The sequence below is a fragment of the Schistosoma haematobium genome, chromosome 6, assembly GCF_000699445.3.
Source record: "Schistosoma haematobium chromosome 6, whole genome shotgun sequence".
Lineage (NCBI taxonomy): Eukaryota > Metazoa > Platyhelminthes > Trematoda > Strigeidida > Schistosomatidae > Schistosoma > Schistosoma haematobium.
In genome coordinates, this window is record NC_067201.1 from 15,682,479 (window position 1) to 15,704,309 (window position 21,831).

At 34.7% G+C, this 21,831-nt stretch overlaps 1 protein-coding gene across 1 annotated transcript in view; it reads left to right on the top strand.

Moving 5' to 3' along the window:
* Positions 1-21,831, top strand: part of CSNK1D (Casein kinase I isoform delta) — a 47,431-nt gene continuing 25,600 nt past the window's right edge. The window contains exons 1-4 of the mRNA XM_012937823.3: positions 1-196; positions 3,247-3,325; positions 12,440-12,550; positions 17,208-17,400. Coding sequence (XP_012793277.1) covers positions 3,250-3,325; positions 12,440-12,550; positions 17,208-17,400 — 380 coding nt within the window. The 5' untranslated portion in view covers positions 1-196; positions 3,247-3,249. The remainder of the gene's footprint in view (positions 197-3,246; positions 3,326-12,439; positions 12,551-17,207; positions 17,401-21,831) is intronic.

Sequence of the window (21,831 nt, forward strand, 5' to 3'; positions counted from 1 at the left end):
GCCCGTAAAACTACTGATGACACTGAGGAACAAGACTGTTATCTAAAGCCGGAATCAGAGCTTCGAAGACTTTAGCTGCATTGAAGTACTGGTTTTACATATCGTCTTTGAACTGTTGTAATCCGTTTTTCTTATATCAACGTCGTTGTTTACATCATATACAAGGCTGGCGGTCTGTTTGGTCAGGTAGCTTTTGGTGGGTCCTTGTTATAACCAATTTCTAAAGTTATTTATATCTTTTGAACTTTTCGTATTCATTAAGAGTGTCATTGAAACAGTGTTTTGTTTGTATTAGTAAAGTTGTTCATCAGAAAGTTCTCATAACAGGTGGGTAAATAAGTACAATCTTTACTTCATAGCTCATACTTTCCGAAGTGCATGCATTAACTTTTAATCACATTTCGGTCGTTTGTGTGGCCGAAGCCTTTTGGGCTACGTTCAGGGCTTTTCGTCACTAGTTTGAAACATTGAGATCTGGAAATTCAGCAGGGAATCCGTGGTCAGCTAGTGAGGGCTTCCGTTGGATATTTGTGAATTTGGGATCTTGTCATCCTGTAATGAGATTATATTTGCAGTAAGAGTGATCGTTAGCAAAGCAATACTGATAGTTTGGTGTTTCTTTACAGAGGCCTAGTTCCTGTGACTTAGTATCATATTCAAAGAGACTGGCTATTTTTGAATCCCTCACGAATTCTGTAAAAACCACCTATCAATGTGGATAGGTCAATTCTTTAATACCACACGCATACTACCAGGGTGGCGAATGTTTCAGGCTTTTTAGAAGCCAATTCATTCATCGTCTTGCATGTGGTCTATACTATGAGTTTATGTACTAGGGAAAAGCATAGGTAGGTTGTAGTGTCTAGCACTACTATGGACCTGTGTGATTCGTCCTAGCTTATGAACGGCTATTGAGTCGTTTATACCGTCATAAAAACCCTATCCTTCTCATAAGGAGTCGTGAACTTGTCAATTATTCGCCCTTAACTCTATTTTGGATGTGTGTGTATTGCCTACCCAATTCATCACGTATCTTTAGCTTATATTTGTTAGGCTACGGATAATGATTCACGCCTTATCAAATGAAGTTAGCACGCTTGCTATCTCCGCTACACTTAGCCTTTTCGCTTCTTTCGTTGGAGTAAACGAATGTTTGAAATAAATTCACTTGATTCAATACACATATGTCTTATTACCACCGACGCTCAGACGGGGTTAGCGTGGTTGTAATACACAGAACAAAACAAAAGATTTATATTCCTGGTGCATTCGTTCGTTCAACCTGGGGTTAGATTAACGGACCATCAATGGTACGTCTATAAACAAGTTACTTCTCAAAATCTCTCATAGTAGTTCGTCTACACTTTTTTATCCGTCATTCATATGGCCGGTAATGTCGTTCTTTCCAGCTTTCGTTTAGTGACACATTAAAGTTAATTATTGTGGGGTAGACCGTCTCAGTATATTTTAGTAACAGCATAGAATTAATCTTGAGTTAATATACCGATGGATGGTAGGGAACTCAAATATAGCTGGTGTATAGTTTTTAGTCGTTCATTTGTAAGTGACCCACAAGCTGGGGCATATATATCTCGTTTAAACTGTTTATCAGTGTTATACCCCGTGAACTGCTTGTTCTAAGTAGGTTTGACTCCTTTTTTCCTATGACAGGGTCAAGAGCTGTTAACTTATAAGTCTGTTTTTTTCGCTGGTTTTAAACGACTTTACTGTTGCTTTCGTTTCTATCTCTTTTTATTTTACTGTTCGCCGCTATCCATGATCATTATGTTAGTTTCAATCCTTAGTATTTTCACCTTAAGGATTCGCTGACCCGGCGTCGGTTAAACCTCCGTAATATATCACTGTTTTATGTCGAAGGTTTTTAATAGTCGTCACTGCCATCTATACGGGAAACTAGGAATCATTATAGGGTGTCTCGAACTGAAAATACGTTTGATATTTTAGTTAAAGGTTTCTAACTAACTTTACAAATAGCAGTTTAGTTTGTCAAGTGATCTCGATGAGACATCCCAGTTTCACTTTCCTTGCGTTTTTTGATGTGGAGGCATACATGTGATTTTATTAAGACGTAGTCGAAGGCTAATTTTATTTTACAAAAGAAGTAGCAGTCTAAAGTTGTTCTGATTGGCGGGTACTGACAGTCGATTCAGTTTGTGTTTGTGTTTGCCGTGTCGAAGAGCATCTATATGTAGGGTTAATTGGTTCTTACTGAGAGACTTGGTGCCCAGAATGTAGTTGTATCAATTAACCGTCATTAGTTGTTCAGTGGGTTAATTTGTTGGGATAAATCTCACTGATAGTTCACTTGAGTGTAAAACGCATTTAGGTGCATTTTGAGACTTAGCTCACAAGTTGAGCTGTGTATTTGATATTCGTACTGGTGTTATTGTTCTCTCTACCAAGAGTAAGTTTTTTCCTTTTGTTAATCGTAAAATGAAATATGAAAAGTATAATTACATGGTGGCAACTATGAATTTCCGAATTTTCTGGGGAACTACGGTGCGATTTCCGTTTCGTTTATTAGTCACAGCTAAATTTTCTGAGTTTTACTTATGTTGTGGACAACTTTTTCAAATACTATTCACCATTACCTTTTTACATAAAGGTATTTGCATGCTCTTTGGAAAGACTTAAAAAATGCTTTTATGTTTACTTTCCTTGCCCCATCCTTGAGGTTACTAAAAATCTAATCCTAATTTTGTGTGCTGACTTTCATAATGTGTATTAATTATAGAACTGCGTGTTATAGTGGTGTGAAATCGTATGTTTTTTGTGAATGTGCGATCGTTGACGCGTCATACTCATATAACTAGGTTTGGTTAATTGTTAACTAAGCCTGTGATTACATATATATCCATCCTATCAGCCTCGTCATGGCCTTCATAGCAAGGGACATTAGAGCAGAGGAGTGCTTAATTTTTAGTTATTTAATCAGTCGCAAACAAAGTAGGACTTGGCATCAGCGGAAGTAGTCGCGCCAAATATTATATGTAGTATTTATTTTCCCTTTCACTATGTTCAATCTCTTTACACATCTATATATTTTCCTTAAGTGATGAAAATACCGAATTCCCAGTAATCACAGTACTATAAGCTCTGATATGGATCAACCTTCATGTTTGGTAAATGTATCATCTTACCTTTATCAGTATAGCTAATTTTTAATTACTAGTATCATATAATTATTTCGCTACAATATAAAACTGTGTTTATTTAATTTTATAGCTAATGGAATTACGAGTCGGCAATAAATATCGCCTTGGTCGTAAAATTGGTAGTGGATCATTTGGTGAAATTTACTTAGGTAGGTTCAAGTGAATAATATGCCATACTAAGGATCTAAATGCTAATTATTGCTTTTCAAAGTCTCTCACATGTTGTGTCTAGTAATAATAACAATAATACTAATAATTTTATTCTAAGAAAAATGTGTTTCTTGAATTATTGTGTGCATATTTTAATTCAAACTGATTTATCAGCCGTTCATGTTGTTATCTGTGTGCATAAAATGTATTTCTAGAATGGCCATACGATCCATCAATTAAATTTCATATGAAATGATAATTTTCTTTTGATGACTCCCTAACGGGCTCAGTCTGGCATATGTCTTGCTGTGTAATTCGAATATAAAGATGATTTCATCGGTTTTAACAAAAAATATAATGCCAGTGACGAGAAACAGTAAATTACGACACAGAATACCCAGGTTTTAAGACTCATTTCTGATACGACGGGATAAAAAGTGGAAATTACGTTTTCAATTGATTATAATTCCTGTTCAATATTACTTCCGTTTTGAATTTAATATAATGATTACTTAGTGTAACTTGTGACCTTGTGCTTTACTAATATATAACGTAGTGATGCCGCCAATTAGAGAACAATGTTTTATTGACCGGACCAATGACGCGTAAAACCCGTACGAGCAGTTTAGTCTTTATCGGTCTTTCTTCCTGTCTAGCCCTGCCTGTTAAGTCCAGAACACCAATCTCAGCCTCTACGATATGAATCATTTATTTCAAACATACTGGGTTTATATACAAACCAAACAGACTACAGCGTACCATAAAGTAGAAAGTAACATTCGTACAAGATCTAGCCAAAAGTGGCTGTGAATGTGAGAGACTGTAATTAATAGACTGGGCATAATTCAAGGACGGTAAATATAATAATAGTCTATGTCAGTCATAATAAGCCTATGGGTCAAAATAAAGCTTTTAATAAGAGGAACATGAATATGCATAGTTTAGCCTAATAAGCATACAATAAAAATATATTTATCGTATCGGTCCATAAATAGCTCCCAAAAGTTACCATTCATAATTCTCGTCAGGATATAACAAATATTTGTTTTATTTTCAATATATTTTATTCATTATAACGTTGATTTGTTTCAGTGTATTTATTCAAGATATGATATTCTTTGCATTAAATTAACGTGAACTATGTTCAGGATGACATTGAGCATGATATATACGTAATTTATTCCTAATTAACAATCAGTAGGTTTAAAAATCAATATATAACAGTATATTTTCGACTAGAATAGTCGTGTTTTGGGGGTTAATAAAACTTCACTTGTACCAGTCTTGGTGTTCTCACTTCGCTTGTGGGAATTGCAGTAGTTCATCGTCTTTTGAGTATAAGAATTAGGCTCCGTGGATATAAAATTGGTGACCCCCAGTTATAAACGTTTCTTAGCCCCCCTCCTCCATAGAACACTACTGGACCTGACGCGCAAATTAATTACAATAATTATATGAAGATAAAAAGTATTGTACAAAAATGTTGGTACAAAATTTATAGAAGCAAAACCAACAGTATTTTTATGAGCTATATTGGAAGCTTCCACTACCTTATGTAACCATCCGCCTACGTTGATTGGTTGTAACGAGACCCATGAACATGTTCTTACCATTCGTACACTGAGCGTGCAAGGTGGTTAGCTAGGCATCTGTACTCCTAATGCAATTCAAGACCAATTCTAGGCTCTTTGTCTTGAGACGCTTGAGTGTTAGATATTTGTTTATGAATTTTGAGACCATATATAACCTGTTTTGTGTTTTCTGTCATTCATAAGTATGATTACGCTTAGAAATGAAAGAAACCCATACCTTCCTGGGATTTAGTTTCTTCAGTGTTTAAATATATAGTCGTATGCTTGATCTAAAAGTTACTTCTGTTATAATCTGTTTCCTAGAAAAATGCTCTTTTGTTACCATCCAAGTATTTTTATTAAATAGCCTTCAACCAAACATTGAACATCAGGTATATGCGTATCAAAATACTCATCAACTGTTATTACATATAATTTAGTTAACACTAAAAATGACAATACCGTTTTACGCTAGTGCTTGACAAACTTATTATTTTCTCTATTATCAGTGGTGTATTATATCCTTAAGTTAATTTAATATTGTGTTTAGGTTCCCATTCAATATTCCAATGTGACGGATATATAGTTTGCCTTGTTTTTTTCTTCATTGTCTAGACCAATAATTTGAGTGACATTTTAATGTTTCAATTAGACAACACTATTTCTATTGATTATATGGTTTTACTCTTGTTTTATAAGAAAATAATTCACTTCTTTTTGTCAACTTTGTTCAAGGTAATAACTATTGTTTATAAAATAAATACCTGTTTAAATTTACAAATAGTAGTAGGAGTAGTATTTGTTGAGCGTATAAGTGCACGTACAAAGAAATAAAGTGTGTGTGTGCGGGCACAAACTATAAACATGTGTTCTGTCACTATCTCGTTTTTCATTGTCGTTTATTTAAAGTTTGTTTAAACTCGTGACTAGTACAGCCATTGTAATTTATTGATTGATTGGAAACATTGTCTTTCATATCATCTCAGTATAAAGTTAGGAGTAGTGGAGTAATAATCAATAATGATTAGTCGTTTGTTGATTTTTTTTTGTAGTATAAATAATACCAATGGTATTTGTTTATTATTATTATTATTATTATTATTATTATTATTATTATTATTATTATTATTATTTTATAACCATGAGACTATGAAAGACTAACGATTTCCGGTTGTTTATCATTATACACGTTTAAATATCTAATTGTACGAATAAGGAATAAAGTACTTTACCCATTATGATGTAATCATATAAAATGTTAGTTTATGTAAATTAGTGATTGTTTTTGGTGTTATTCTCTTATTGTTATTCAAAGTATCACAAAACAGTCAGTTGATTAGATAAATTTCATCTCCTTCACTTAATTTACCATAAGCTTGATGTAAGGTTAAAAAAAGTGGCTCGAGAATCTGATTAGGCAAATAAATTGTTTTTTTTTTCAAGACATTAGCATTGTTGTTGCTCGTTTTAAAGAAGGATTAGTTTGATTTCCTAGAATGAAGATTAACATACACTGAAGTCATTCTAATTTCAGCGTACATGTTATAACATCCTCTTGCTGAACATGTAATATTCGGTGGTTTATTACACACAAAAGTCAAGTATCTTCAAATGACGGGAAGTTGTAGATCATTTCCAAATATAAATGGGACTCCTTGTTCAAGTGTGGGAAGTTTGACAAGTAAACATTTATGTGATTAATTTTCCCATTCATGTTTGTTGTAGAAACGGAGCATATACATTTTGCAAAAAATTGTTAGCCCTTCTTCTACCCTCTTTACCTACTGTTTACTATCATACGGCAAAACTTGTGTAAATGTTTTCGCAATTATTATGGACGTACAGTTTAACAAATGCATTTTCTCCTCTTGTTAGATAATGGTTTTTCGTCAGTATTCTATTACTCTTTAGTTGTATGTGAATAACTAGAGTCAAAATTAATTTTTTTCGAGTATACTATTGTGTACTATTATCACTAATTGAATACCGTTCATCCTAAAATGTATTTTATATTGTATCCATTCTAACCTCAGATCGCAAGTTTTTTGAAGCCGAGTAAAATCGTTTGTTTTATATCATAGTGTATAACTATCTATCTAATTATAAAAATTACAATTGATCAGACACTTTTTAGTGTTAATCGTCTAGTTCTTTGGTTTTGGTTGAGTTCTATCGATAAATTTGCAATGTAACTAATAGTCTAAATGATTCGAAATCACTGTTACCTATAGAAGGGTTTTAATTCTACAGGGATCATCAATTCTTTCAAGACTGAGTGCACGCCTTGGTAATGAGTGCCAACTCGCATAAAATCGAGGTTAAGAGTTTCCTGCCTATTCTCTCCAACCAAATATCTCAACATTAGTGTGTGTCAAGTTACTTAGACTTATGGTCATGTTGCAAACTGATGTGTAGAATTCGATAAGCATCATAGGATAAGACAAATATCATGTTGGTGAGTGATCAATCATCTGTAAATTCCTCAATTTTGCAGGAGGTCAGTTGTGGCATCGCAGATTGTGAAGCTAGGTGACACGGGTTCGATTTCTACAGGAAACATCTGTTGCCTCAGGATTACATTTGCATCGTGCTGACGAGTACCAAGTAGCATGAAATCAAGGAGCAGGATTTATTAGGGACTACCTGAAACCACGTGATAATTAAAAGATGGGTTCCATTTAAAGTCTAAACAAAATTGCCCGGGAAATATTAACTTACTTAATTGCGCCTGTTATCTTCCGTGAAGGAGCATAGGCCACCCACCAGCATTCTCCATCCCACCCTGTCCTGGGCAATCCTTTCCAGTTGCTATTCATCCATATTCGTTCATATCTGCTTCCATTGTCCGACGTAGTGTGTTCTTCGGCCTTCCTTTTTTACGCTCCCTTTCAGGATTTCAAGTTTCCGCCTGTCTCGTGATGCGGTTTGTTGATTTCCGTAATGTATGTCCTATCCACTTCCATCGTCTCTTCCTAATTGCCTCTTCAGCTGGAAGCTTGTTTGTCATCTCCCACAGTAGGTTGTTGCTGAGGATATCCGGCCAATGGATGTTGAGTATCTCGCGTAGACAACTGTTTATAAATACTTGTACCTTTTTGATGATGCTTGTAGTAGTTCTCCATGTTTCAGGCCCACACAGTAGGACTGTCTTGACATTCGTATTGACGATTGTGACTTTTGATATTGGCCGACAGTTCTTTTGAGTTCTATATGGTGTTCAACTTTAGGAATGCTGTCCTTGCTTTGCCAATCCTCCTTAATCGTCGACGATGCTTCCCAGGTACGTGAAGGTATCCACGTCTTTCAGAGCTTATCTATCAAGCGTGATTGCGTCGGCGTTCTCTATGTTGTATTTGAGGACCTTGATTTTTTCTTTGTGTATGTCGAGACCTAGTAATGCAGAGACCGCTGCTACACTAGTTGTCTTGACCTACATTTGTTCGTGTGTATGGGATGGAAGAGTTGGGTCATCTGCAAAGTCCAGATCGTCTAGTTGCATCCAAGATGTCTCTTGTATTCCGTGCTTTCCGTCAGGTGTGGAGGTTTTTATAATTCAGTCAACTACCGGAAGAAAGAGTAAGGGGAAGAGAAAGCATCTTTGTCTGACTCTGGTCCTCACTTGGAATACATCTGTGAGCTGTCCTCCATGCACGAGTTTGTAGTGTAGTCCGTCGTATAAATTCTGGATGATGACGATTTCCTCAGGTACACCATAGTGTCGAAGAATGTTCTATAAGGTCCTTAACATACTTTCAGATGCTTTGTGAAAGTCAGTGAATTTGATGTATAGTGACGTGTTCCATTCAACTGATTGCTCAACAATAATCCGTAGTTTCGCGATTGGGTCTGTGCACGATCTATCCTTACGGGATCCGGGCTATTGATCTCGAAGTTGAACGCCTATTGAATCTTTCATCCGGTTCAGCAACACTCAGTTGAAAACGTTTTCTGGTACCGATAGTAGTGTGATGCCTCTGTAGTCCTCATACTTGCTTTGACCTCCTTTCTTTGGTATCTTGATGAAGTATCCGTCTTTCCAGTTTGTGGGTACTTGTTCTTGCTTCCAAATCTTTCCGAAGAGTATTAGAAGCATCTGTGCAATTTCTTCTATGTTTGACTTCAGTGCTTCAGCTGCTATATTGTCAGAACCTGCTACTTTGTCTGACTGCCATCCTGATTTCTCTCACCGTTGGTGGAGTGACATCTATAGGAAGCTCTGTAGAAGCTGCTTCGATGTCCGGTGGATTCATGAAGCTGGTCTATTCAAGAGTTCCTCGGTGTATTCTACTCATCTGCTCCTCTGTTTTTGAATCTCTGTGATTATCTTGTCTCCTTTGTCCTTGACCGGTCTCTCTGGTTGACTTTATTTTCTTGCCAGTTTCTTCGTCGTGTCATATAGTTTAGTCATACTTGCAGCTTTTTCCACTGTCGTTGCTAGCTCTTCCATGTGTTTCTGCTTGTCTGCTCTAATGCTCCTCTCCACTTGCTCGTTTGCTTCTGTGTATTCAGCTTGTACCTTGACTTTCTCTGTTCCTGCTCGGCTGTTGTTAATTGCTGTCTTCTTGTTCTTCCTTTCTTGAATCTTGTCCAGGGTTTCGATGGAGATCCATTCCTCATGATGATGCTTATTGTGACCCAGAACCTCCTGACACGTTGAATTCAGCAATCTTTTGATCCCTTTCCAGTTGTCCTCCGTGGTAGTTTTTCTTCTTCCCGTATATCCTGTAAGGCTTGAAACCTGTTGTTGAGAGTTATCTTTAATTAGCTGGGTTTATCATTATATGGAAGGAAGGCTCTAACCGTCCTGTGTTTCTTTAGTTCCAGTTTCATCTTGGCCATAATCAGGTAGTGATATGATACTATGTCAGCTCCTCTCCTGGTCCTCACATCTTCCATTGACTTTACGAATTTTTATTGATGTAAATATGATCTATCTGGTTCTCCGTGGTGTGGTCCGGTGCGACCCATATAGCTTTCTGTATGCGTTTGCGTGGGAACATTATGCCTCCCATAACCATTTTGTTGAATGGACATAAATTTGCAAATCTGTTACCATTCTCATTCCTTTCTCCCAGTTCATGTCATCACATGATATCTTCACACTCGGTGTTGTCCATCCCGATTTTGGCGTTTGATGAGTTACTTTTTGGGGCAATTCGCCATGATCGACTGCAACTTCTCGTAAAACTGATCTTTATCGTCATCACTGCTATCATTGGCGGGTGCATAACATTAGATAGCATTCATTGTGATTCCTTCCTTTTTTTAAAAGAATGCTTTGATGATCCTTAGTTCATGAGATTTCCATCCCATAAGTGCATTTCGTGTTTCTTTGGACAGGATCAAAACAATTCCCTGAGTGTGTGGAGCATTCCCCGGAGTACAGCAGCATCTCTCATGTACCTATCCTTTGTTGTCCATCTTGTATCTCCTGTATCTCCTCATTTCCTTTGCCATTTGACTGGTCCTCTCGGTCTCCCACATTGTCCAGAAGTTCCATTTGCCTATGTTAATTGTTGCTCTGGTTATTAGAAGGGGTATCATCCTTGTGACTTTCTGAGAATCTCAGCATTTATCATGAGGCGTCATAATTCTTCCTTCAACTCTCAGGCCGAAGTTCAAATGGTTTAATCGGGTTGGCGTTTTATTGGCAAGATTATTTTCTACATTATGTTGTTGTCGACCCCATGCCCAACCCTCCCTCCTTACCCGGGCTTGGGACCGACAGTAACTCTAGAAAAGCTACAGGCGGAGTTAAAATGGCGAATATTACCTAATCGAGTGGAATTTCATTGTACATAGTCCTACTTATCTCATGATTTTGCCTTGAATTCACATTTTTCAATAATCAATTTGAATAACAACCATTACTAATCCTAATTATCCATTGATTATTCGTCTTCAGATGAAACACACATATCCATTCAGATTTGTTAATTTTGTCCATTTTCATATGGTATCGTTTAAAGTCATTTTTGTATAGTAAAAAACTTCTCTATTTCGCCTTGTCTTAATTCACTGATTGAAATTTTGTTTTGACAAACTCAACGCTTTGAACTAAAGTATTTAGTATATGATCAGTTGTTTATATCCTGTCCATTGGTTAAAGAAGATACTGCCATATTGTGATATGGTTGAAAAATTTTAATTTTTCTTTGTTTACTTAGCGGTAATCTATGGTTGTTAGCAGTTTGACGTTTATCAGTGTCTAGACCTTGAATAGTAAATTATTTTATGCTGGCTTTTCGTCTATTATTTGGGTACAATTTCAAATTAAAAGAAAAAATGTGATCATTCGGCATATACATATACAATAGTAATTGTTGGCATCCGCTTATAATTTAAAATTTAGTACAAAGTAATGCGTACAACTTATTGTTGTGAAGTACAGTTACAGTGTAGAGAAGAATATATTATTTTTAACATATTTAATACACTATAAATATTTTAGGACATGTGTGCACATTCATCTAATGAGTCATAACTTCGTGCTTTGATACTTTTAACTATTTATATATTGAATTGTAATGTAAACATCCTTCTTGTGCCTGCAATGTCAAACTAATCTATCAGTTACGAAATAAATTTTCATGTACTATTTTCTGAAGTGTGCTCATTATAAATAGGGGAAGAAAACGAATTACAACTTTACTTACCACTTATTTAAAAAAAGGCAATAGACAGAGGGAATCTACACTTATTGTGAGAAGTTACAGATTGATTTCGTAATACATATGTTTAGCCTTCAGTCATCCCTTAGCATCTTTCTATGTGTTCTACCTACACCGTGCTTTCATTGTACTGAAACTCTTCGTCTGACTACTGTTGGAGCTTCGATGATAATGTTCCTCTACATAATTCGTACAAACAATCTTGTGAGTAGCGTCCATCACACATACTGAAATGAATGAACTGGGCGTTCGGACCTGTAGTGCAATGAATATCAGCGTAATGTTTTCACCTCAAAATCCATTCCACTGAAAAATCATCATATATATATATATACTATGCCACACTAAATCACCAACCATAAGGTATGTGGTGTTAATTTATTATTCTTCATTTTATTGACCCGTAGTGTAAATTCCGCAAAGTTTTGTATATATCTGTATGTGTGTGTAAGTCTCTTTAACACAAATAACCTCGGAACTAGTTTTTGCTTTTCATAAATATCAAGCTGTTTACCGGTTCGGTTATCACTCTAAGCTTGTTGTTTGTAGTGGTCATTACATTGTGCGTTCAGATGTGTAAGCTATACACTGTTTATTTCGAACTTAATCCCTTCAATTCTGATTTCACCTTATATTATATATTCAGGTGAACCTACTATTATCTGACACCGATTCAATACCAAAAGGTTTGTTATCGTCGTCTCCAAAGCAACTTTTAAAAAAAGATGTGCATTTTATTAAAGCTTTGATTGATTTATTTCGTGGCCTTGAGTTAGATGCTGTTCTAATGTGGTGTTAACATATTCATGTTTTCATACTCGTAAAACTACAGTAATTTAGCACTATTATTACTATTGTTACTATTTCATAGGTACCGATATCACAAATGATGAAGAGGTAGCTATCAAATTAGAATGCGTCAAAGCAAAACATCCACAGCTTCAAATTGAGGCTAAGATTTACAAGCTTATGCAAGGTGGTGGTAAGTAATCTATCTTTAGTTTACGTGGTCTTTTCTTCTGGTGTAATTAAATTCCAAATATAATGATTTGTTTTCGTTTTGTTTGTCTTACGTTGTGATTTCATTTATTGTCAATGGGATGGTCATTGTGGACCGATCTAATTTTCTCATGAAAATTTCCTAAAAGGGGTGTTTAGTTAATTCGATCAGCATTTATTAAGGAAATCAGTCTTACGTTCATCCACTTTATTAATTTTTGGGGTTTTAACAGCATACTTTGTGTACACAATTATTGTAATTTCCGATACTTTACCCAACTTTGCGTGTGTAAACTGACTTGAAACATTTAACACTCTTGTTAACTTTGCCTATTTTAAATTATGTTTAAAGTGCGTAGGGCCGGTCAACCAGTGGTATGAAGGCACATCAACTGATTAATGACATGTGTCATTTATTCATAAGGTGATTGCCAGTTAATTAATTAATTTTATTGTGGTGTGAAATTAGAGCTTGGCTAGGTATATTCATTTCTGTTATTCGGTTAATCGAACAATCTGATAACGGGAGTTTATCTAAACGGTTTGTGTTTTAAACTTTCCTCGGAATTCAATTTAGTGGTGCTATTGAGCAATTCAATTACATAAACTGTCCTCCCAAAATTAATGATATATTTAAGTAGTGCTTTAAGTTTTGTATTTTCTTTAAACTGAAAAAACCTTTATTGCTATTCAAACATATAGGTACGTGCATATAATCTTGTTGGGATCTATGTAATTTTTGTGGCAGATAGTTAGAGACGTTGGGTGATATGGCTCAGAATCATTTGCAGTGCCATAGTTTTATTTACTCCATGTTCCCCTAGATTCCGAACTGCAGTCAGTCACGACGTAGAACCTGGTACGTATGTAAATCGGTTCAAGTGCCATACTCTATTAGCACATAGAGATGAAATTATTAAGCTAAATCTTAAAGGGGTAGAAGTCGTAACAATATTATTGTTTATAGAAAAGACTAGATATCGAAGATATGATTCAAGAACTGATAAATTACTGAAATAAAAACAGAAAAAGTTATGTGGAATTCAAAAGCTCAGAATCTCGGAGAAGACAAAGAACTGATGAGCTTTCGCCACTGGGAATGATTTTGAGGCATTTCGTTCAAAGTCTATAACCATTGGTTGCGGTAATCACGCAGGCCTCAACCAGATAGTCTGCATATATTGGCATGGCTCATTCCAATCGTCAATGACTTCATAAACTGATGCCATGTTTTGGTTTGGGCACCTGTAGCTTTAACTTATAAGTTACTTTAAATAATATAAGTATCATGCTTAGTTTGATCGTGAATCATATTACTCCAAACAATTATAAATATAATCCAATATTCAATTACTTTGGATTATTGTTTTTGCTTACTGCGCATCACTGAACCTGTAAATCTATAATGAACTACAACTCTACATTCAAATAACTTACATGTTTCTTACGAGTTTTAGGCTTATGTCCTCTACTTTCAGTCACTGTTAATGTTTTATGACTTCTACTACTGTTTGAACCTCGAATATTTCGACCGCTAAGTCTCACGACTCTTCACTTCTTATTGTTAATGGTTATTCTGTTGATTTCGTTATAATTGATTCAGTGGGTTTGAGTGAGTCGTGTATGTCAGGAGTAAGTATACTTTTTCTTTACACATAAACAATCTGGAAAGAAATATTTAACAAAGAGAATCTGTGGTCGATAACCTACCACCGGAAATAAAATTACAATTTATGGATTATAATAACATGGTGGCAACAAGTAGATCAGTAAAACTGGGGACAAAATTATTCCAGTCACTGGAGCCTCATAAACCTTAAAGAACATTTCCTATGGACCCTGAGCGGTTCGTTCATAATTTCTCTAGTGTTACGTTAGACACAGTGCAAGTAGAGGCTTTGTCGCTCGGCCCTAGATTTTGTGACTATAGAAATAAAATAAACCAATTCGATACAGATGTACAGTTCGAAAATCTATTTACACAAACAGCAGATTTGGTGCCTACTTCTGATGAACTCACTAGGTTTAAGACCACGTTCACGGACATCTGCCAACAATACAAAAATAGTAAATGTACAGTGAAAACTCCACTTACCAAACAGCATCGAGATGCTTTACGTATGCTTAGAAAAGACAACACTAATCATAAGCAAGCCGGACAAAGGAGGAGGGCTAGTTCTTATGAACAAAACCGATAACATTAATAAAATGAACTCGGTTTTGAATGATCCGACGAAGTTTCAGAAACTCGGCGACGTGAAGGACTTAAATATGAAGGCAGAAAAATTGCTGACTAACTCACTAAAGGAATTAAAAAATAGAGGCATACTTACTCCTGACGTACATGAGTCACTCAAACCCACTGGGTCGAACAGTCCGAGACTATATGGTTTACCTAAAGTTCACAAGACAGGTCTTCCTCTTCACCCAGTTTTAGATATGTATAATTGATTCATTCATTTCATCTCACTCTCATTGCATTCATAAATCGGACGTTACATCCTACGTATTTGATCTATTGACTTGCACCTTGACAAGATGATAGTTTTTTTATTTTACACACAATTCAGGGAATAGGGTCATCCGTATTGAGTGAATTATAGTTGTTTAATTTCTCGTTTCAAGTAGTTGTTATCACCCGATTAACAGCATGTGACTTAAATAAGAGTAAATATTCGCTGAAATGTATTTGTTATTAGACACATTAAAGTACACTGATTTATAATGAATATTTATCCTGTGATGTATAATATCATGTAGTACATAGTCACAGTCTCTCTATTTAACAAGTTATACACGTTTATGTGGTTTGTGAATTCATCTTAAGTTACTACATGAATCCGTCATAGTCTTCGATCAAATTGTTTTCAATGACCGCAAACAGTAATTAATCTTCGTATGATTAAAGTCATTTTTTGTTCACTAGTAGTTAATCGATTAAAAAACTGTTTAACTTATTTCGATTAAAAATAATATGATTTGTGTGTAGCACAGTATTGTCTGAACTGAATAATGAAACGGTCACATATATTGTTGGCCTTATTTGTATTGTGATTGTTGTGTGCATTACCTTTGCTGATTATTCTAGACAATTATGAATAAGTTACACAATTGTTCATTCTCTATGGGCATGATAGATTTGATTGTACATTTGAAGTATTTCTGTCTGCATATTAAGGAATCATTACTACTACGAGATGACAGAAGAGATTTATAGCCCAGGTGGAGGATTTTAAAGGCCTTATGTTCTTTAGGATAACAAAGGTTTCACAATCAAACCATTTAGGTCATATATACATATACTTACGCCTGTTACCTCCGTGAAGGAGCATAGGCCATCCATCAGCATTCTACATCCAACCCTGTCCTGGGCTATTCATCCTTTTCATATGTGAAAGTTTCCACGTCTTTCAGAGCTTATCTATCAAGCGTGATTGCGTCGGCGTTCTCTATGTTGTATTTGAGGACCTTGATTTTTTCTTTGTGTATGTCGAGACCTAGTGATGCAGAGACCGCTGCCACACTAGTTGTCTTGACCTACATTTGTTCGTGTGTATGGGATGGAAGAGTTGGGTCATCTGCAAAGTCCAGATCGTCTAGTTGCATCCAAGATGTCTCTTGTATTCCGTGCTTTCCGTCAGGTGTGGAGGTTTTTATAATTCAGTCAAATACCAGCCCCCAAATGCCCTGGTATGGCCGAGAGTGGGGTGGGCCCGCCCTCCTCGAAATGCTCTCATATGGGGGTGTTGTTTACGAAATTGAGAGAACGAAAAGCGAATGTCCGGGGCTTTAACCGGATCCCAAACCAATGGTGCACATGGGCTCCAGTATCCTGCGGGAACAAATGGTGTATGAACCAATCGTTGGTCACCGGCTACCATGGGACTGCATCTCTTCACGATGCTCCATCGCCTTGTGGGTCAGACCTTTAAGTCCAAGGCTCGGGGTATGACCCCTAAGAAAAATCGGTCGGGGCACCCGGGCAGTTTCCCAGCCCTCACACAAATCGAATGATTTATGTGGCGCATATGTATTTGGTGCCTCCTTGTACCAATGTTTATGTGTTTAAATAAATAAATAACCAGAAGAAAGAGTAAGAGGAAGAGAAAGCATCTTTGTCTGACTCTGGTCCTCACTTGGAATACATCTGTGAGCTGTCCTCCATGCACGAGTTTGTAGTGTAGTCCGTCGTATAAATTCTGGATGATGACGATTTCCTCAGGTACACCATAGTGTCGAAGAATGTTCTATAAGGTCCTTAACATACTGTCAGATGCTTTGTGAAAGTCAGTGAATTTGATGTATAGTGACGTGTTCCATTCAATTGATTGTTCTTGGATTCCTCTGCTAGACACTATCCATCTTCACATATAATTTTTAGAATATTTCTTTCACCTTTTTTTCTCCCCAATTGTAATATAATGCGATTTTATCTACTTCTTTCATATGTCACTTTGTTAATTCATTCTTTTTTCCCTTGATTTGGCCTGTGTTTCTACTTGGATGTTTTCACTACTCATCCACAAATACCTGCTCTTCATTCTATCCAACTGTTGCGTAACTAACTTACGACACATGAGGTCAGCATATTTCTTACTTTGCTTGTGTCATACTCGCTCTATTTATTCTTCTTATTCCAGTTGGGATTCCTTGTTTAAAATGGTCTGGTACAGAAGGAGACTACAATGTTCTAGTTATTCAATTACTTGGTCCAAGTCTAGAAGATTTATTTAATTTTTGCGGTCGAAGATTTAAATTAAAAACAGTACTTCTGTTAGCTGATCAAACAATTACACGTGTAGAATATATACAGAATAAGAATTTTATTCACCGGTAAGTTATTTGATTTTTTTTTTCTTGTAGCAGTGAAAAGTTGATAATTTCACATATTCTTTCAATAATTTTGCTGTTAGTCTTTTTACATCGTCAATTTCATCAAGAATGATGATGACTTTCTAGTCTAATTTTATGGTCTAATATGCTTTGTATAGTGAATCTCTTTGTTGATACATGTGGAAATAAGCTTAACATATTAGAATTTCGAGCGTACTTCATTGAGACTGGGCGTTTCATTTTATTTGACTTATCAAGTTATTGGTTTCCTAAAGACCATCAGCATCATTTTCTCTTTAAATTAAGCTTTCTAATCGTGTGAAAGTGTTTGCTTATGACATATACCTAGGATAACACAAGGCCAAGATAGTGTTGATAAGTATTTCATTGAATTGTTTGTAAATAAACATTGGTTTATATTTCATTACCAATTTTCGCGATTCATAACTGATATTTTCAGGTCGCCATATACTTTATAGACACTACTAACCATCCAATAATGTAAACTTAAAAGTGGAGCACATCTATAAGTATGGTGATAACATTTTCTCATGATCACTTCTAATCAGGTTCAGGGAGCTATGAGAAGCACAAGATAGTTTACAAGCTTTTTGGTAACCAAAGAATCTTTCAAATATATTTACTAGCAAAAGAATTGAAATCCTCATACAGCACTGTTGTTAAAGATGTGCTCGGAACCGTAATAAGGGATTTAGTAAACTCAGCGTATGTGAATACTACGGTTACTATAACAGTCGTGATTCATGTAAACAATAATTAAAACTATCAGTAAATCGTCGATAAAATCTCACCCACATCATATATGAATGAAGATAAGAATGTCAAAATGTTAGAATTCAGAACTTTCTATGTATTTGAACATATAAATATTGGTACAAAGGGGCACCAAATATACATGCGTAGTGTGTAGTTAGCAGACATATTTGGCTAATAAAATGAAATTGTTGCATCATTCAATTTTTTTTAAAAACTCCAGGAACCCTTTTTTAAAATTATTCGATCTATTCATCATCATCCAGAATGTATCTAAGTCATAGGATAAAATTCAAAGACCAATTATTTCATCAGAATAGCACTATCAGTCTGTTATGAAAAATATATATCAATTTATGATTATACATTTTCATAATATAAGCGTGAATGAATTGGCTTCTTTCTCTTATTAATTCTTTAATGAATATTAATCTGAAGTTAAGTGTCTTCCTTTGTTTATTCATTGAAAAACATTACTTTACCATATATTAGTTGTATAATTAGTTTTATTAGTCATTTGATATTTTTGAAATAGAATTATTTTATTGTGTTTTATGTTGTAATACGTTCAAAATGTTGAATCCTAATGACTTTCGTCGGTTAATGTCCCATTTCAGTTGGGAGATCTAGCTGAATATATGATTTATGGACGACCTTTGAGCGGTGCTGGAGTGACCTTAAGACAGTTCACGTACTTACCAGTGTCTTAAGACAGTTATAAATTAATATGATGAATTAGGATTAGGATTTAGAGTTATAAATTAAGTTCGTGAATTAAAGTAAATGTTTTTATAACGAACCAACATCATCTATGATGCCAAAATGCTATTTAAATATCTGGATTGATGAATTTCGCGTCCAAATCTAAGAACTGCTATTCTTGACTTCATTGGTCCGTCCATAAATTATGATATCACCACAGTCACATAATTTAAAAAATAGTATTCCATTGTATTAAAAAGTATGATAAGAGCTTTATTATAGATGTTGTGTTGTTTCACAGAGCCACATTTTAATGTCTACTGAATAAAAACTTTTCGTTAAGCCTTCGATAAAATAATTCACTTGATATTGTTTTTATTTGAATCTTCCCATTGATGTTTTAGGACTGAAATTGATCAGTCTCTTATTGGCATATGTGCATACTGTGCGTATGCCTCGATATTGCCTTAATTCACAAGCATTATAAGCAAAGATGGATAGTGGCTAGCAGTGGAATCCAGGACGCGCGTTTCGTCCTGTTTGGGACTCGTCAACTGGATGTACCTGCATCTCAGAGTTGATGTTCACTCTGGGACTCGAACTCAGTACCCATTGCACAAGCAAGTGGCTATCAGGACTCAGTAGCTAAGTGGATAACGTGATGGCGTTTGAAGCGAACGGTACTGAGTTCGAGTCCCAGAGTGAACATCAACTCTGAGATGCAGGTACATCCAGCTGACGAGTCCCAAACAGGACGAAACGCGCGTCCTGGATTCCACTGCTAGTCACTATCCATCTTTGCTTCGATAAAATAGTTTATTTTTATGCCGATAAGTAGTACACTTGAATAGTCAAATATTATCTTATTTTAAGTGGGAAACTTTTGTTCTAAACGTATGTACTTTGACTAGTGTCTTTAATTTACAGAGTTTTTTGAATTGTATCTTTTCCATTTGTTGATAAAATACAAATTCCTTTAGTTGTTATCTATTATGTGAGTTTATCAATCCATCCGTTTTTCCAATATTCAATAAATGTACGATATTCAGGATTTTTAGGTATTTAAATAAGTGAGTACTGCATATAAAAGTGTGGTTTTCAATAAATACGTTATTTCAATTTGTTTTGTGTACCATTATTTTTATATTTTTAAAAGAAATTCTTTCTACATAACTACTATTAAAATGTATTAACAAATTACTTGGTTTTCAGTTATAAATTTAAAAGTCGCATCATTTTTATGCAAACATTCAATTTTATTATGATTAACCTATCATATAAGTTACTGTTTATAAATTTCTACTTAGTTACCACCTATAAATTAACATCTCAGAAAATTTGAATAGTAATATAGTTTGATATGTCTGATACTTGTTCTCTTGCCATCAACTTCTAATCGCTTTCTTACTCCTTAGAAATTTGTTACACTTAAACCCTAAATAGGAAACAACAATACAAAAAGAAGTTTTACTTCCAAGATTAATTAAGGTGCAGAGAACAGGAATGTTAGCGTTTTAAATGTGTGACATTGATACTGATGGAGGCTTCTGACAATATGTCTATATTAGTAACAAGTAGGATATGGTGCATTATATATCAATTTTCTAAAACTCTAGAAATTTTTTATTCACCATACATTCAGCGATTTACTTCCACGTTTTTCCTGAAAAATTGTCAACAGCTTTCAGACAGTCAATATTAGATAAATTATTCTCTCATTACTAGTTTTAAACCTGAAACATTATCTCTTGTATATTCCATTAACTAGATAGGTTTTGTTTACTTTCATACAGAATAGTTATGAATTGTATTGGATCATATCGAATAGAAAATTTATTTTCCTATTTGATCCAATAAATTAGAAAATGTTAAACGGTTTCAAAGTTACAAAGTTTGTTTTTTAATAGAATTTGTATGATGTGTACACTATCTGTCTGTATGTTTATGAATGTAATGTGGACAAACAGAAGAAGCAGACCGTTTACCTATGAAAATTTAAATCGAAAATAAACAGATAAATAAAATTTGACTTGATGTTCTAAACGATTATTTGCGGGAAAATTATTCGATATATATATATATATATATATATATATATATATATATATATATATCACGTATTCGAACAGTTTGTTGCCTCTTCAGTTCATTCATATATGATATGGGCGTTGTTTTTTTTAGTAGGGTATATTTCTACCTGCCTACTTAATAATTCACTTTGCAAATGAAGTATCTAATATGTGGTTTTCACATTTTACGAGAGAACTTGGTAATTTTGCATCAAACAGTAAATTAGTTGTCCACACCTGAATGTTCATTCACTTCATTTGTACTTTTCTGATATTTATCTTTCTAATTTCATCTTATTGTACTGATTTGATTTGGCAGAATGTGAACAAATACATACCTATGTTTCAAGTTTCTTATTGCTTTTAACAGGCAGTCAGATACATTAACGTCGTCGTCATATATGTTTTTAAATGAAATTAATTTAACAGATGTGTAAGATTTCCAATTTACTCTCTGAATAATACGTATTATTACTTTATTGTTTGTCTTTTTTATTCTCACTTGATAGAATTTTCACAATTTGTTTCCTATTTAACATACCAATAAACTCATCCCAACATTGATCTCCTAACTTGACATGATTATGCTTATATAAAAAAAAATAATTGTGTTATAATTGATACACTGAACAATAGTCATGTCACTTTTCATTTTCAATTATCATATTTTATTTGTATACTACTTAAAAAGCCCTTAGAATGTTATACAAGTACTAACTATTCACTATTATCTGATTTTCCTGCAAATGAATTGATCTGTAAACGAATGTATAAATGAATAAATTTCGGCCTTAAATTTATCAGGAAGGTATAACCTTATTGATAGTAGTGTGTAATATACTTTCTACTGTGACCATCTAAGTAAATTTTATTACTGTGCAACTTG